The 17,689-nt window shown below is 34.3% G+C and overlaps 1 protein-coding gene across 8 annotated transcripts in view; it reads right to left on the reverse strand.

Annotated features, from left to right (window-relative positions):
- Window positions 1-17,689, reverse strand: part of KCNT2 (potassium sodium-activated channel subfamily T member 2) — a 364,046-nt gene that overhangs the window by 159,251 nt on the left and 187,106 nt on the right. For all 8 annotated transcript variants that reach the window (XR_008424552.1, XR_008424553.1, XM_019465585.2 and 5 more), the window contains exon 13: window positions 2,644-2,752. Coding sequence is in view for 6 of the 8 variants with exons in the window: in XM_019465585.2 (XP_019321130.1) it covers window positions 2,644-2,752 (109 nt within the window). In the remaining 2 variants the exon portion in view is untranslated. The remainder of the gene's footprint in view (window positions 1-2,643; window positions 2,753-17,689) is intronic.

Below are 17,689 nucleotides of genomic sequence, written 5' to 3' on the forward strand. Positions count from 1 at the left end.
AGGTAAATAAAAAAAATAAAATTATCTCATTTTATATCCTGTGATAATTAGAATTGTGCTATTTAACATTTATAAGAATGAAAAGACAGTAATATAAATATTATCAAATGATATGGTTTAAAAGTAAAGCAAATATTTTATTACAAATGATATTTGTTATCTATTGCCAAATAACAAATAACTACAAAGCATAGTGACTTAAAGCAAGCAACACTTTCATTTCTCAAAATTCTGTAGGTTAACATGACTCCTTGGGTTGGCTGTGGGCAAGTCAGGAGCTAGAGAGGTAGGATGCCTAGGATGGGTAAGTCTCATTTTCCAAGTGATTGTTCATCTTTAGGGAGGCTAAATTGGGATCCTTTACATGCAGTCTCTGGGTAATGTTCCAGTGAAGGGAAAGCAAAAGCACAGACTTTTAAGGCTTAGCCTCTGAAGTCATACAGTGTAACTTTTGTCACATTCTATTGGGCAAAGCAAGTCACAAGACCAGCACCTATTCAAGTGGTGGGGAATTGCATTTCATCTCTTAATGGTGTAAGCTGCAAGGTCCCATCAACATAGGACATAGACACAGGGAACATGGTTCATTGAAGACCATTATTTTAACAATCTTCCATACAAACTAAGTGACAGCTTGATACACTTCCTTTTGAAATGCAAAGTCCATAATCTTTTAACCTCATGCTGAGATGTAAAATATATTATATTGGTTGCAGAGTCTCATACATCACCCCAAACTGTCTTATGGCGTTTTAATGAAACTAGGATGCTTTCATCTTTTTATAATGTAAGAAAAGAGTTCCTCTGAGATGTTGTAATCTCAGCCATAAAAGAATACAGACATCATTAAGAGGAATTTCAGCAGGTGCCATAAATTAGATATATTGTGATACACTATCAGGATAGAACTTTTAACTATCTCATTCATTTCAATGGGTTTATCAAAAAAAATGGTAAAATAAGAATATGAAAGAGAATCGATACAAATAGTCTTTGTAATTTCTTGTTTGTAAAGGTGTACTGTTTCAGTGAGTTTGATCTATCTGTTGTGAGCCTATCTATGGCCTGCTAAGAAAGGGAAAAGAACAAAAGTCTATTCTGAAATCTAGTAATAACACATTCAAAATTGTGATCCACATTCGATTTCCATTTATTGAGCACCTAGTATGTTTCAGATATTATTTAATTCTTACTGTTAATCCTAACCAATGGAATAAAGACATCATAATTACGATACATAATTTAACAAAAAAGAAATATGGGGTTCAGAACTCTAATTTGCCTACCTAAATCTTAAGTGGTGGCACTCAAATTTAAATTCTCATTTTTAGGACTTGGTCTGATGCTTATGCCATTACCACCTTCCTAAAAAATTATATCATTAGAAGTCATTATCAGGTATGATAAGAATTTTATAAAAATATTCCTTTTGCTAAATAACAATAAAAAGGGAGCAGCTTAGTTTCAAAGGTCTTTTAAATAAACAATTGGCATTTCTTTAATGCTAATTAAATATGTAACAGGTAGCAGATGGAGAATTTACATGTATTTTCCACTAAATTTCACAAAATCATTTACAAAGGAGGTGCTGTTATTTTAATTTTCAGTTTAGGGAACAGGCTTAAAAATGCCCTGGCACCATCATCACAATTTTAATCAGTTATTAGTACTTAAAAAAACCTTCCAGACAGATACTTAAATGCTGCCATAGTTGAGAGCCATTGCTTTGTTTAGAATAAATTTTAGGGGAAAAAAAATGGTGCCATTAGAAGCAAAGTTAAAAGATAAAAAAACAGAGCAAATTGAATGGCAATATTTTTTGTTATTATTTAGAAATTTCTTAATGCTTATAATTTTTTTCACTAAAAATCATATACAAATAGGTAAACATTATAAGATATGTAAACACATCTTCTGAAGGAAATGCATTTTGCTAACGCATAGTTAAAATGGTTTACATCTTAATGGTGTTTGCAGCTTCAATTATGAAGGTGAAATGTTAAAAAAACAAAGTTGTTTTTTTTTTTTTACATGAATATAAATTACTGTCTGGATCAAAATTAGTTCCTACAGAAACATTTAAGAAAAAATTAAAGTATCATCTTACTGTTCAATTTCCTAACAGTTTAAAGTATAATCTCAGATGAAATTACTTCAAAAGCAGTGTCTCTATGAAAAACTCACATGTATGTTTTTCTTGAAATGTTTTCAAAATCTATCTCTAAATAAATCTATTTGTACTTGAATACATTTCAGTATTACTCTAATGCATGGGAAGTTTACTTGTGTATTAAATAATCTATAGCAAAACACTATCTGTGTAAACATAAGAATAAATTAATAGATATATAGCATTTGAAACCTGTGTTTATATTATGCATAAAACTGTAAGTGCTAATCTACTTATAGTCTTATCAAGATATCCAGGAAATTCAGTTGCTAAAATCACCAAGTTATATAAAAAATTAAAGATACACTCCCAAAATATTATCTTGCCACTTTTTAAAGTGAGTAACTTCTTTTATAACAAGTAGATGATAAAAGGAATCCCTCTATTCTATACATTCATGAATATATTAAGTTGCCACTAATTTCAGAGACATACCTCTTACCATCCAAGTTGAAATTTGAAATTAAACTTACCAGCAAATTTGATATGAAATTTATTTTCAGGCTTCAATATCTGGACATACAAAGGGCAATTTGGAGCAAAATCTTTTACAGCCCATGCTCTCAAAATTGTTTGGTGGTCCTGAAATGATAAATATCAAAATATCATGAAATAAAATGAAAAATTTATACTACATAAAGTAAAAATAATCAACCAGTGTGTTAAATGCTCACATCCACAATTTAAAGTTAAACATATTTTAATTAAACATACAAACATATAAAATAATTAATTCAAGGACTTATTTGTAAATATTATTATTATTTGTAAATTATTTGTAAATAATTGTATTTGTATTATTATTTGTAAATAAATGTATTATTAATTGTAAAAAAATTGTAAATATTATATAATATTTGTAAATATTATTATTTCTACAAAGGAGATTAACAATACCTAATTCAATCAGTGCTAATTACCAGCACTTAAAAAATTAGCAGAGAGTAAGAGGAAAGTTTCTTCAAAAACTTAAAAGTACTCTTCTTGGAAAATAGTTGAGGGTCAGAAGCCTTCAACAATGCAGCACAACTAATAGTTTTTAGTAACAGTTTCCATGGAAAAAATATGGATTTATAACAATTTTAACACTTTTAGAAAGATTGGCAAGAGAGGAAGGACTACAGCAACCACACATGTAGAGAATACACTATTTAAAATTTGTTTCTATATAAAAGTAAAAGTAAAAGAATCTTGACTCTACATGGGTCATTTGGAAAAGATCAGTAACTTTCAGATATGAAAAATACCAAAACAGTTAAAAAAAAAAAAAAAAAAAAGAAGGTGCTAAGATTTAGAAAAGGAATAAAAATCCTGCTTAACATTAAATCTTACATGTAGCGTGACCCCATAAATTATTACTTAATTCATTAAGTAGATCAAAGCAAATTATTAGAGAAATGAGTCAGCTAAAATACATTTTGAAAAAGGAAACAAAAACATTTTCCAGGGTAGCACGGCCCTTAGAGTAGCCATTAGCCACATGTGGCTGTCTGAATTTAAAGTAACTAAAATTAAGCATTCTATTTCCCTGTCACACTGGCCATATTTCAAGTGTTCAAAGCCACATGTGGCTAATCCAAAGCTTTATGGAACAGTGGAGATATAAGCATTTGTATCATCAAAGGAAGTTCTATTTCACAATGCTGTTAGGCAAACAAGAGGGCAATTGAAAATATAAATGGATATAAGGGATTATTTAAAGAAGTGCAGAAAGAAGCTGCTGTAGGTAGTTAGTAACTTTAAGAGGCATGAAAGTTGATGAACAGTAACTCCGAATTCCTAAAGTGGATAAATGGACAATGTGTGTCTTCCAGGCAAACATTCAATGAACCTGATACAGTGTGATGGTTAATTTTATGTATCAACTTGGCTGGGTCATGAGGTGCCCCGGTATTTGGTTAAACATTATTCTGGATGGGTGGTAGACCCCAGAAAAGGGACAGGCAGAGAACAGAAGCCACAAATCCTGTGTATAAATTTATACAACCCTGGCTAACCGCTAAACCATGCATACATGGGACAGAATAAGAGCAATCTCAACTGAGATTTGAATCACTGCCAAATGCTAGGGTAAGAGAGATTGTATTCAAGTGAACCAAATTAACTGCTTGCTAAAACAAGACTATCAACACTCTTTGGAGGAATATAAGAGACTCCAAGTCTCCACAACATAACATAATATTCAGAATACATTGCAAAATTATTGAATATAGGAAGTGCCAGAAAAATGTGACCTATTTGTTTATTTCATGGGAAACAAACAAAATTAAATCCAATAAACATTAGCCTCTAGATGATCTAGATGTGTGAATTATCAGACTAGGGCTTAAAGCAGATAATAAAAACATCATCACTGAGATAAAGGAAATCTCATAATAAATAGAGGAAAACTCTAAACTCATAGAAAATATTTTTAAAATTTGAAAAAAAATTTATTTGTTGATTTGAGAGAGAGAGACAGTGCATGCGTGGGTGTGAGCACACAAGCAGGGGAGGGGCAAAGAGAGAGAGGGAGATAGAGAATCCGAAGCAGACTCCAGGCTCTGAGCTGTCATCAGCACAGAGCCCGACATGGGGCTCGAGCCCACAAACCATGAGATCATGACTTGAGCCAAAGTCAAATACCTAACTGCCTGAGCTACCCAGGTGCTGCTAAAAAATATTTTTTTTAATTAAACAAAAAGCAAAAATACCTGAAAAATATTCACTGAATGGGCTTTGAAGTAGAATGGAGATGACATAGGAAAGAGTCAGTGAACTTGATCATAGATCAACAGAATTTATCCAATTTGAAAAACAAAGAGAAGAGAAATAGAGAAGGAACACAGTTCAGGGACCTGTGCAACAATGTAAAAATGTCTTATATAATATAATTGGATTTCCAGGAAGAACACAAAAGAGAAAATAGAACAGAAAATGATTTGAAGAAATAGTAGCCAGAAACTGCCCAATTTTATTAAAGGCATACTTTTCCAAGTTCAAGAAGCTCAGAAAATCCCCAACTGCATAAATGAAAAGATGACCACACTAATCACATTGTAGTTAAATTACTGAAAACCAGAAGTAAAGACAATATTTTGAAAACAGCCAAAGAAACACAGTTTTGTGACCAAGGATTCTTATCAGCAATCATGGAAACCAGGTAACACGGAAACAGTATCCTAAACTCTAGAATGAGGGGAGGAAAAAACTATTACACCATAATTTTATAGAGAAAGATCCTTCAAAGAGGTGAAATAAAGGCTTCTTCAATTAATGAAATCTAAGAAAGTGTGTCGTCATCAGTATCAGACTACAAGTGTAAGAAACTTCTGTATGCTGAAGGGAAATGATACCAGAGTGAAAACTTTAGATTTCAAAAAAGACTATAAGAAATGGTTACTATTGAGTGAATATAAAATAAGAGCTTTCCTCTGGAATTCTTTAAAATACAGATATATCCATAAAGAAAAAATATAGTATTGTCTTATGGGATATGAAATGTATGAAAGTAACAGAAGAATAAGTGCAAAGTTTCTAACTTCAATAAATTGTGTCATATTTAAAAATAAATGGTGCGATATTAACATGAAGTGGACTATGAAAAGGTAAGGCCATGTATTGTAGTCCCTAGAGCAGTCAATAAAAAAATTTCAAAAGATAATTCCTAAAAAGCCAATAGGTATATAAAACTTGAATTCCTAGGGGCGTCTGGGTGGCTCAGTCGGTTAAGCGTCCGACTTCAGTTCAGGTCACGATCTCGCGGTCCGTGAGTTCGAGCCCCGCGTCGGGCTCTGGGCTGATGGCTCAGAGCCTGGAGCCTGCTTCCGATTCTGTGTCTCCCTCTCTCTCTGCCCCTCCCCTGTTCATGCTCTGTCTCTCTCTGTCTCAAAAATAAATAAAACGTTAAAAAAAAAAATTAAAAAAAAAAAACTTGAATTCCTAAAAGAAAAAAAAAGTCAAATAATTTTTTTAAATGTAGAAAAGGGAAAACAGAAAACAACTTAGGTAGACCTACATCCAACCATATAAATGATAGCACTGAATGTTAATGAACTGAACATATTAAAACATAAAGAATATTAGAACAAAAGAAATAAGACCCAACCATAAGCAATTTAGGAGAGATGCATGTTAAATATAAAGTTACTGGTAAGAGAAAAGGAGTAAATGATAATAAGAAAACAAACAACCCACTTTGAAAGCGAGCAAAAGATCTTAACAGACACCTCACCAAAGAAGATTTACAGATGACAAATAAGCATATGAAAAGATGCTTAACATCATATATCATTAGGGAATTGCAAATTAAAACAGTGAAATACCACCACACAGCTACTGGAATGACTAAAATCCAAAACACCAACAACACCAAATACCAGTGAGGATGTGGGACAGTAGAAAGTCTCATTTATTGCTGGTGGGAATGCAAAATGGTTTAGCAACTTTGAAAGACAGTCTACACTTTCTTATAAAACTAAGCATACCCTTACCATATCATCCAGCATTTGGGTCCCATGGTATTTACCCAAATGATTTATCCACCTGAAACCTGCCCCTGGTTGTTTACAGCAGCCTTATTCATAATTGCAAAAACTTGGAAGTAAACAAGATGTCCTTCAATAGGAAAATTGATAAAACAAATGGGTACATCCCAATAATAGAACATTTTTCAGCAATAAAGAGAAATGAGCTGTCCAGCCATGGAAAGACACAGAGAAAACTCAAACACTGCTAAATAAAAGAAGCCTAACTTAAAAGGCTGCATACCATATGATTCCAACTATATGACATCTGGAGAAGGGACACTATAGAAAGTGTAAACAGATCAGTGTTTGCTAGCGGGCTTGGCAGTGGGGGCAGGTGGAGAAGTAGGGATGGATAGGTGGAATACAGGGGATTTTTAGAGCAGTGAAAGTATTCTGAAAGATATCGTAATGACAGAGAGATATCATTCTACATTTGTCAAAACCCACAGAATGTACAAAGCAAAGAATAAACCTTAATGTAAACTATGGACTTTAATAATAATAATGTATTTATTTACAAATATCAACATGTATAAATCAGTTGTCGCAAATGTACCACAGTAACACAAGATGCTAGTAACAGTGGAAACTGGGGAGGAGGGATGGTGGAAATTCTCCATATTTTTTGTTCGATTTTTCTATAAACCCAAAACTGCTAAAAAAAAAAAAAAGTGTATTAAAAAAATCCAAGCAGACAAAGCGTGAGCTTTAGTCACAAATTCGGAGCTCTAATTTCACTCTAGAATTTACAAACTGCGTAAGTAAAATTACTAACCAAATCTGATTCTCAGGATAAAAGGTTCAATTGTTTGTAAAGTGGAGGTAGGCAGCTGGCTCTTCTTATTTCACATGATGTCTGGCAACATGTGACAGGTAGACCACTGGCTCCCTAAAATTTTCTCCCTTGGATTCCATGACACCAATGTCCCTGATTGTCCTTTGGCTTTTTTATCCCAAATTGAACTCATCTTCAGATCTGCTGGTAATTCTTTCTTGTCAAAGAGGTGGGTTTTACCAGACACTAAATCCTGATACCTCTGCATCCAATACTCTCCTCCATCCTTCCCTCCCTCCCTGATACCCCTGCAGTCAATCAGTCCTCAAGTCTTGTTGATGATGTCTTCTAAAATTGTTCTAATACGCACACTTCTCTCCAAGCTCCCTGCCAGAATCCGAGTCCAAACAGCCATCACTTCAAGCTTGGAGTGAAGGCAACAACCTCCAAATCAATCTATCTCAAGGTTTGCATTTTTTACTAATTGTGTGTTCTTATCAGATTTACTGCCTTTTCAAACTACAATCTGATTGTATATTTGGCTGCTGACAACCCTACAGTGGCATTCCTTATCCTGAGCATCAAGCCCAAACTTCTTAACAAGGCTTGCAAGACCCTTTATTAAACTGTCCCCAAATTACTTCCCTAGCCTTTGCACTCTTTGTTCCAGTGGTAACGCATCCTCCATCCTTGAGCCTCCAGAATTTCTGTCTCTTATTCTAGGAAACCCTCTTCTTCTGACTGAAGTCCATGCAAGCTGTTTCCACTGCATTCTGTATTTGACCATCATAGTATTCACTCACCTGTGTTTTTAAGTTGATCTCCACTACACTGTAAGCTCTAAGACAAGGGCCATGTTTATACTTCATTCATCCTAAGGGTACTTCATTCATCTCTAGCAACCAGCTTTCATTTGCTTTTCAAAGATGAGTAAGAAAAACCATATTTACTTCATAGGGATATTGTGAGCATCAAGTGAGATAATGTAAAGAAGCATCAGGCACACAGAAAGCATTTATTAAATCTGTCACATCAGTGGATAAATAGATGGATGAAGTACTGACCCTAAAAGCCCACAAATCTCCCTTGTTTTATTCATGCATTGTGCCCTACCAACAAGCATCTATGACCTTGTGAGTGGAGCACTAAGTAAGGAAAAAGGAAACAAGGTACCAGGGCATAAATGTCACATAAGGAATAGGAAATAGGTATTTGCTAATACAGATAATAAAACAGCACAGAAACAAGATTTTTAATTCATTCTTCTAACAACAGAAAATGATATTGATTTCGTTTTTTTCCTTGCTGACAAAATTCAGCCTGAAATAAGACACGTTAAATTTAATTGTAACCAAAAAATAAAAGCATCAACTGTGACAACTTTGGAATAAACAGCCTAAATAATAAAGGAAGATAACACAGGGTATTATTGGGTCATCATAAGTGTCTATTGCTGCTGCGAAAGCAGAACATTTCTCCTAAAGTCAGTTTACCTAAAAATTAAATTGGCTAAAATCATCTTCATAAAATTCAACTTTTATAATTTGAAATATCTAAAAATTATTTGTTGGCATTCTAAGGACCTAAAACAAATCCCTTTACCTATGGCAAAGGTCTTTATTTCTGAACTCCAAGTGACCCATGAGAGAACTCAACATTTTAGATGAAATTTTATACATAAGTTGTTTCCCCACCTCTCCATGAGAATCTGTAATTTTCATTAGATTCTCAAATACAGTCTACAACTCAGAAAATGGCTAAGACGTTAGTGTGATCAAAGGTCACTTTCAACCCCATTTTCAATTATAAACATACATATGTAGCACTTAACAAATGATAGATTTATTTTTTTTATATTTTGAGTATATTTTGATAACTTATCTACTGGAAACAGTTTTTAGGATCAAGTAAAAGTGAATTATGAAACTTAAAATAATATATGTATATAAATTTGCCCCCAATTTATAGATCCTTGAACAATGTAGATACAACATTTATACAAGAGTAAAACAACTTGCAGCAAACTGGAAAACAAATCTTTCCTAAACGCAATTCAAATGTACTGTTTTATAAACAACTCTTGCCAAACATACTCCTTGCCTAGAGAATAATATACTCCTAGAAGTCCCTCTCAAGACGTTGCATTAGACTCAAAAGCACCTTGACTGCAAGGGGCCATTTTGTTCACAATTACACTGTCTGGGTCTAATAAGTAAACTGATAAATTATAAGGTTAGATATATAGCTGATATATTATAAGGTTACCTATATACATATATATGTATGTATATATATACACATATATATATATAGCTAATGATACAAAAAAATTGAATGTAATTCTGACACATAGGATCTATGTATGTGTTATCTATGATTAATTGGTTTGACTTTATGATTGAATTAAGGAAACTGCATAGTTCATTTGTAATGAATTGTAATTGATGTCTTTGGAGAATTAGGCTTCAAATTTGATGTATATTTATTAAGTACAAAAGTAATTCAGAATGTTCTTAAATAAAATACTAAAAATGAAGAATATAACCAAAAACTCTAATAGATATAAAACATTAAATCATCATGTTGCCTTTTAGACTACCAAGCTATTAGGAAGCCATCTAGTTTGAGTCAAACATCTATAGGTTCAGCAGTAATCCAATCTTCAAGAACTATGGACACCATAGTCAAAAATAATTAAAGAAATCTTAGTCTAGCATTTAGATTTTGGTATCAAAACTTGACTGCTAGGATAATTTCATCTTTCTGCCAAGTTTAAACAGAAGGGATTTGACATTATGTTTGAGACAGAAACATTATCTTGGATTCCAGTTTTAAGATTATTTGTACTTCCTGCTCCTTCCAATGATCTCTCAGGGACTGGAATCCTACTTCTGATTTCCATTCTTACAGCTGAGCGTTACAGATGCATAATGGCAAAAACCTGACTGGCTGTTTGAAATTCCAGATATAGCATATTCCTAGAATCTTCTTACCAGAAATTTTGGGACTGTGTACCGAGTCTACTTTATGGTTAGCTAAATAACACATATACTTTCTGTCTTTACTTGTCAAGAACCAAAGCCTATTTTGCACTCTGCTTCTCAAAGCTGAAATCTTGTATTATTTCTTAGAGCTTGTTGGCCTAAGTTCTAATAATTTGCCCAGAGCCTTACACCCCTTAAATGGTGTCTTTTGCATATTTAAATCCTCTCCCAGGTTCTTCAGGAATCACCATTAACAGCAAATCTAACTCCAGATCATAATCCTCTTGAGTCTTCCCTGATTTATTCTTAACAAAGTTGTGACCACAGCATTTTAAAACTCTCACAAAGCCCATTGACATGTGTCAAGTGAATAATCACTAAAGTGATTCATAAAGAGGCTAGGCTATCTTGAAAGCATGTACCTGAAGTTCAGTGATAATCATCTGCCAAGAATTTACCAAAAGATATTTCTGGACAGATTAAAAAATGAGTTACACTGGTGATCACAGGGTGTCTTAACAAGCTTAAAATTCACAGTTTGAAATTCTGTGATTTTATTAATTAGACAGGAAGATGTTTGTGAGAATGTATTATTAACCACTGGGTTGAATTAACAAGCAAAAACTTTTGCAATATCTTTCCAAAGAATTTAAGGTACATTTTATTAGGTAATGAAATAACAGAAATGGTTATTGTGTTAAAGTGTTGCAATGCTCAAAATGGATCTGCTTAAGACAAAATAAAATTCTTTTAAAAAAAGCTTAAATTGTGAAGGGTAGCAGAATATGCCATTCCAGAGTATGCCTTTTTAGCATAAAGATTATTTTGATCTGATTATTTTTGAGAAAAAGCAGCCATGGGAGAAGCTCTTAATCCAGAGTAGATACTACCCTTATTCATAAAGTAAATCACCATTTGTAAGGGTAACTCTCTCCCTGTACCAGGAAGAGAAGGATGACTGACAGCTCTTTATCAGTGGAGAAGGCACCAGACTTAAATCAGCATAACAACCTTACTATACTTGCCTTGATAATCTCCCAGAACTAGTCTCCCCACTCCCACATCATTCTTTTGTCATTAGTTGAAGATAGTATTGAAGGTGATGGCTTGGGTCATTTGGGGGATACCAGCTTTCCTGGGTATCTCCCATGTACACATGAGGTATACATATTAAACTTCTGATTGCTTTTCTCTTGTTATTCTTTTATTACCAGGGGGAAACAGCCACAGAACCTAGAGTGCAAAGGAAAATTACTTTCCCCCCGCTACAACGGCAAACATTGTATTTCAGCTCTTTTCTCATGCTGTCTGAAAGGGTCACATAGGGAATTTGCTGTCTGAATGTTTGATGACTGTTTGCCTTTTACTCTAAGATTCCATATGTTCAAAAATGCATGTAATAATCAGGAAAAAATGAGCATCTTTGACATTTAAGAGGAAAGCTAACAACATAGTTTAAAATAAATCTTTTTCTGAAAGTTACAACTTAAAGTCTTTGGAGTCAGATGACCAAGGTGGTTTTAAAGTTTCCCTCAGCTTGATTTCCTGACACGTTTCTTCCTGACCATAGGCCTCTGACCTCCCTTTTCTTAGAACCTTTATTTTAGAAAAAGTCCAATTATAAATTCTTTTTTTCTGCCCCTTTGAGATTTAAATCCTCTCCCAGGCTTTCACCGGTTTTACAAACCAGAAATGTCTTTCTCAAGAACCTGAGGGCCATCGCTCTGAAAGGTATTCAACAAAGAAGCGAGAGCCTCTACCTCCCTTATCTATGGGAACATAGGACCCTAACTTTCCTAAGAGACAATTAGCAAATCATGGTGGAACCACATGGAGTAATCTCCCCTCTCCAGGATTTTTCCACTGTGTTCATCCCAGAACTTAAAAATCCTCTAACCTTTTGTTTCCAAGTTGTTGAGTTCAATCTCTCTCCTTTACCGCAACAGTCCTAAATAAAATCTCCCTTGCTTGTTTAACAATGTCTGATACAATTTTTCCCTGACACAGACAGAATAAAGTATAAATACTAGGTCTGTGAGCTCTGAACCATATGCACTTAAGAACTTAAAATAGCTAACCACAGTATTGTTTTATTAATCTACAAACTGAAGCTAGTAATAACATCCTTGCAAGGTTGTTATGAAAACACATCACCTATATAGTACGTATAAATATATACACATAATCTTTAGCCTGAAATCAATATTTAGTAACGGCAAATAAATGAGAAGTGTTATTATGTATTTTTTTTCAGTTTCAAAAGCAAGAAGTTTAAAAATCAGTTGTGCCAAGAAAGCTAAAAGAGCAAAGTAAACACTACAGGTTTTTTTCAGAAGTAGGCCATTTATGTAAAAATCCATATGTCCAGTTGAGCTCAAAAAATTAAATTCTTTTGCCACTGCAAAGAAAACCCGTCTAAATGGTAAATCTACTATGCTGCATACATTAAAATGACTGAATGGATATTTAACTTTGAACAAATCTTTAGGAGTACACCTAATGATAGACTGAGTGAACAAGATATTGAAAGTAAAGTGTCTGAACCTTTTTTTTTTTAATGTTTTATTTATTTTTGAGAGAGAGAGAGAGACAGAATACTAGCAGAGAAGGGACAGAGAGAGAGACACACACACAGAGAATGTGAAGCAGTCTCCAGGCTCCGAGCTGTCAGCACAGAGCCAGACGCAGGGCTCAAACTCGTGAACTGCAAGATCATGACCTGAGCCAAAGTCGGATGCTTAACCAACTGAGCCACCCAGGCATCCCTTGTGTCTAAACCTTTTAAAACACATCACAACATAAGCCAACATTCCTCTGTCCATTCAGCACCTCTTACTTTCCAGCTCACTATCTGGGACTGTGATTCCAAAGAATGTCCGACATCATCAGCAACTTCAATCTATCGATACTCTCATTCTCTTTATCTCTATGCCCACATTCTCATTTCCCTGCTTACCGGCTTGTACCAAATGTTTCGCCAAGTAAGCAGACTCTGGCACAAACAATCATTTTGCTTGCCTCTCTGACTCAGGCCCACTCTATAGGCAGAACTACAACCTTGCTAAATCCAACTCTCTTTCTACTACAAATAACAGATGGCAGGCACAAACACACGTATGTGCTAAACAGGCCTTACTTCACATTCAGAGTCCATACTATCACATAGGAGAGGAGCATTGCTCAGCAACTCCACATTTCTCCAGGTCATTCACTCCCCTGCTGCTCTAGAGAACTATTTCATATAGCTCCTCAAACTTCTACCATCTCTCCCCTCTTTTCTGACGATCTCAACCACTATAAGAAAATAGAAATAATAAAGTGTCCATAGCACTCTCCACCACATCTGACTACATACTCGCCTCTTGTTAAAATGAGTGAGCATTTTACACACTTAGCAGAGAGAAACCTTCTACACTGGATCATATTCTATCTTATAAACCCTCTGACTGCATTCTTCCAACTTTTCACTTTCCTGTATCGTTCATTTTACCATCTCTGGTGGATCATTTCCTTTAGGATACAGAATTTCTAAAAATTTTGCCCACTAAAAAAAGAAAGAAAAAGCAGAAAAAACAAAGTCTTCCTTCACCACATATTACCATCAGGTGCTGCCCCATTTATTTCTCTGTTCTCATTTGCAGAAACCACTTCTAAACTCTGTAACTGTTGCCTTCATTTCCACTTTACTATTTAATTTTAAACTTTCTTTTCTAATCCAAGAACTTAAAGCCATGAATCTCTTTTTAGGCACTACTTCAGCTGTGTCCCCTAAATTTTGATATGTTGCATTTTCATCCCAATTCAATTAAAATAATTCTAGTCTTCCTTGTTATTTTGTATTTTACCTATAGATTATTTAGAACTGTGCTAATTTTCAAATATTTGGGTATTGTCCTGCTGTTGTTTTCTTATTGATTTTTAACTAATTTTTATTATGATCAGAGAATATACTCTGTATGTTTACATTCTTCTAACTTTTCTGCCATTTCTTCTATCGTCCAGCATATGGTCTTCATGAATATTCCATACACACTTGCAAAAATGTGGATTCTGCAGTTGTTGAATGCAATGTTCTATATGTCAATTAGATCTAGTTGGCGAAAATTAGTTCAAGTTTTCTTTTATAACCATACTGATTCTGTTTCTACTTATTCTGTTAGTATCTTAGAGATCAATATTGGAATTTCTAACAATTGTAGCTTCTTGAAGTTTTGCCATTTTGAGGTTTCACAATAAGGTATGTGCACACACATTGAGGAATGGTATGTCTTTTTGATACATTGATCCTTTAACAAATACAAAATATTTTTTTAGAGAAGATCCTTTAAAAGCAATTGAGAAATAATGGCTTAAGTATTAAGAAGGAATTCTACAAAGCTTGAGGGCACAAAAGCAAGTAGAGAAGGGAATAGCATGAAGGAGGAAAAAGGTACCAATGGTTATTGAACAAAATGGGGAACACAAGAAAATAATACAAAATGTTCTCTACTAGGGGACATTTGGTGTTTTTAGAAAAAAGACTGTCAGGGATATGGATGCAGTGTAAACTGGAATGAGCAATCTAAGGGCATTATAAGTTTGAAAAAGTGAGTGTCACTTTTTTCAAGAGGTTAGACCTAAAAAGGAGGAAAATTGTAATACGTATAAGCATACAAGTAGTGTAGGTACTAGGTGCCATAAAAATATTCTAGTGAAAGCAACATGGTGTTGCTTTATGTGTTCCTGTCTTAATAATAATTAATGAGCTTTATATTTTAAGTTAGTCTTTCAAAATTTTGAATTAATGTTTCAATCTAAAAGGCCAGCCTTCTCTAACATTCCATATGCCTCTTCCCCAGTGTTCTCTCCTTACCACTCATCACTAGCTAACACTTCATTTATTTATTTAATTAGTATATCGACTGTCACTTCTACTCCTAGGCTAGCTTCATGAGATTCTTTTCACTGCCTTGTTACTAAATGTATCTTTAGTTGATACATCAATGCTTGGACAATAAGCCACTCAATAAATATTTGTTTAGTGAATGAATGGTTAAAAACGGTGATAGTGTTACCCTAGGGCACTTTTATTTCTTGGGTAAAGTGCTATGCTCAGGTCTAAGAAGCATACAAAGAATTATGTCAATTGGCCCCATGTAAATGTGAAGCTAAGTGAACTAAGACATGTAAACTTTATATGCAAATGTGAATAATAAATTAACATACAATAGGATAGTGAGTGCAGATAACAAATCCACAATAAGTAACAATAAAAAATAGCAATGAATGGTAACACACACCTGAGGGGGATAAGTTTAGGAATCCCCTGGGGCTTACACCAATGGGTTAACAAGGCATAAAGAAATACAAAGTCATAAAATGCTCACACCCGAGTTTGGGCAAACCAGATTGGCACCCCAAGAATTGGGAGGCACAGAGGTACCAGGAATAGGGAGGTGCAAAGGCACCCCAAAATAGAGGGGGGGTGCAGAGCACTCAGAATAGAGAGGGAGAGGCAAAGGCCTAAAATAGGAACAGGTGCAAAGGTGCCCAATACATAGGTATATGAAATAAACAAGATTAGATATTCAGGGTGGAATCACCCCCAATTTAGTACTATAGCAGAAAAGCTGCTTTCACAGGAGACTAGGGTCAGATTAGATAAATTGGTGAATTGGACTATGGACCCCGCGCTGCAGGCAAAGCAGCCCAGAGGGGAAATGGTTAACAAAAGAAAAGGTGCCTTGTCAACCCTGAGGTTATTTCCCCTACCTGTCTCATCCCCTAGGCTAAGATAAACAGAGGTGCTGGCTCCTGTCCTCTCTAAACAATCTTCCTCCAGACTGCGGCGCTGGGATTTTGTTTTGTATTAACCCAAACCCCTAACCACGAATATCTTCAAGACACCCTTTCCCTCACTTCCACAAGTTAATGTTCACAGATTCATTATCCCTTTGTACACATCCATCGCCATGTTTGTAAGCCTTCTAATCCTAATAAAAACAGGGCAAGGACCCTTATTCGGGATCTTGTCTTTTCCCAGACATTAGCCATCTCTCGCTTTCAATCCTGAGTCCCGTTCTTTTGCTAGACAAGAGAGAATTTTAGACCCAGAGTCTACGACATATACCTATAATGTACACCTGATTCTGAGAATTTAGGAGATGGCAGGAAACAATACAAAAAAGGGAAAATGTAATCAAAGTGATCACTGGTTCTTCAGTGAAGAGTGTACATAGTCACAAAATTCTAAATGTATATTGCATTCAACATTTAGACTTCATCAATAAACAATGGCAGAACATTTAGTTTTAATCACCAGATAAAAAGTAAATGATATCAGCCTTCATATACAAAAATGTAAATACAGAAGGCCAAAACTGGATCATGGAAAACTGAGAATGGCAGCTGAATGAAAAGAGAAAACAAACGCCATATTCTTCTTACAAAGCAGAGATACAAAATACAGTATCAGTGGTTTAATGGATTTAAAGTAACTGTCTTTTAAAAAATAGACTAAAAATGGGGAGTGGGAGTGACAACTGATGCCTAAAATCATATATATATATATACACACATATATATACATATATTCTCCTGATTACAATTTCAAACTGTGGGACCACTTTTATGTACAAATGTGTGACCTATTCGAACTGTAAGCTATTATCACCATGGGAAGCCGTTTGGGTACAAAGAGAAGAGTGTTAAAGTTGACCTGACCTGGGTAGACGCCAGGCTCTGCCACTGCAGGAAATCTAATTAACACCCCTGAGCCATGGTTCTCTCATCTATGGAACAATTGCAGTGAGCATGAAATGCCACGATGTGTACAAAATGCCGCACCACATGGACACTACTCACGAAATATCAAATTTGTTTGGTTCCTTGTTTGTTTGCGTTTTATTAAATAAATAGACTTGAAAAAAATGAGCTAAACTATGTATACCAAGAATAGCAGTATTAACTAGAACTCCAGTTCTATATAAACATGCAAGATTTTTGTAGAAAATTAGCAATACAATATTAGAAGTTTTAAAATTTTTATTTATCATCCTTTACAATAAGTTATGTAGAGAAATACATGTTTGAATACTTTCACTTGCTGGATGATAAAGCCTGTTATCTTTAAAATAAAAATAAAAAGATGAATAAATAAATAAATAAATAACCATCTTAAGAAAAAAATATGGGCATTTTCTTTAAAAACCATTTATTATGAGCTTCATTCTTTTTAATTAAATTTGATTTAGTAACATCAAAAAGAATTTTT

The sequence above is a fragment of the Panthera pardus genome, unplaced genomic scaffold, assembly GCF_024362965.1.
Source record: "Panthera pardus isolate Hobbes unplaced genomic scaffold, ASM2436296v1 HiC_scaffold_21, whole genome shotgun sequence".
NCBI lineage: Eukaryota > Metazoa > Chordata > Mammalia > Carnivora > Felidae > Panthera > Panthera pardus.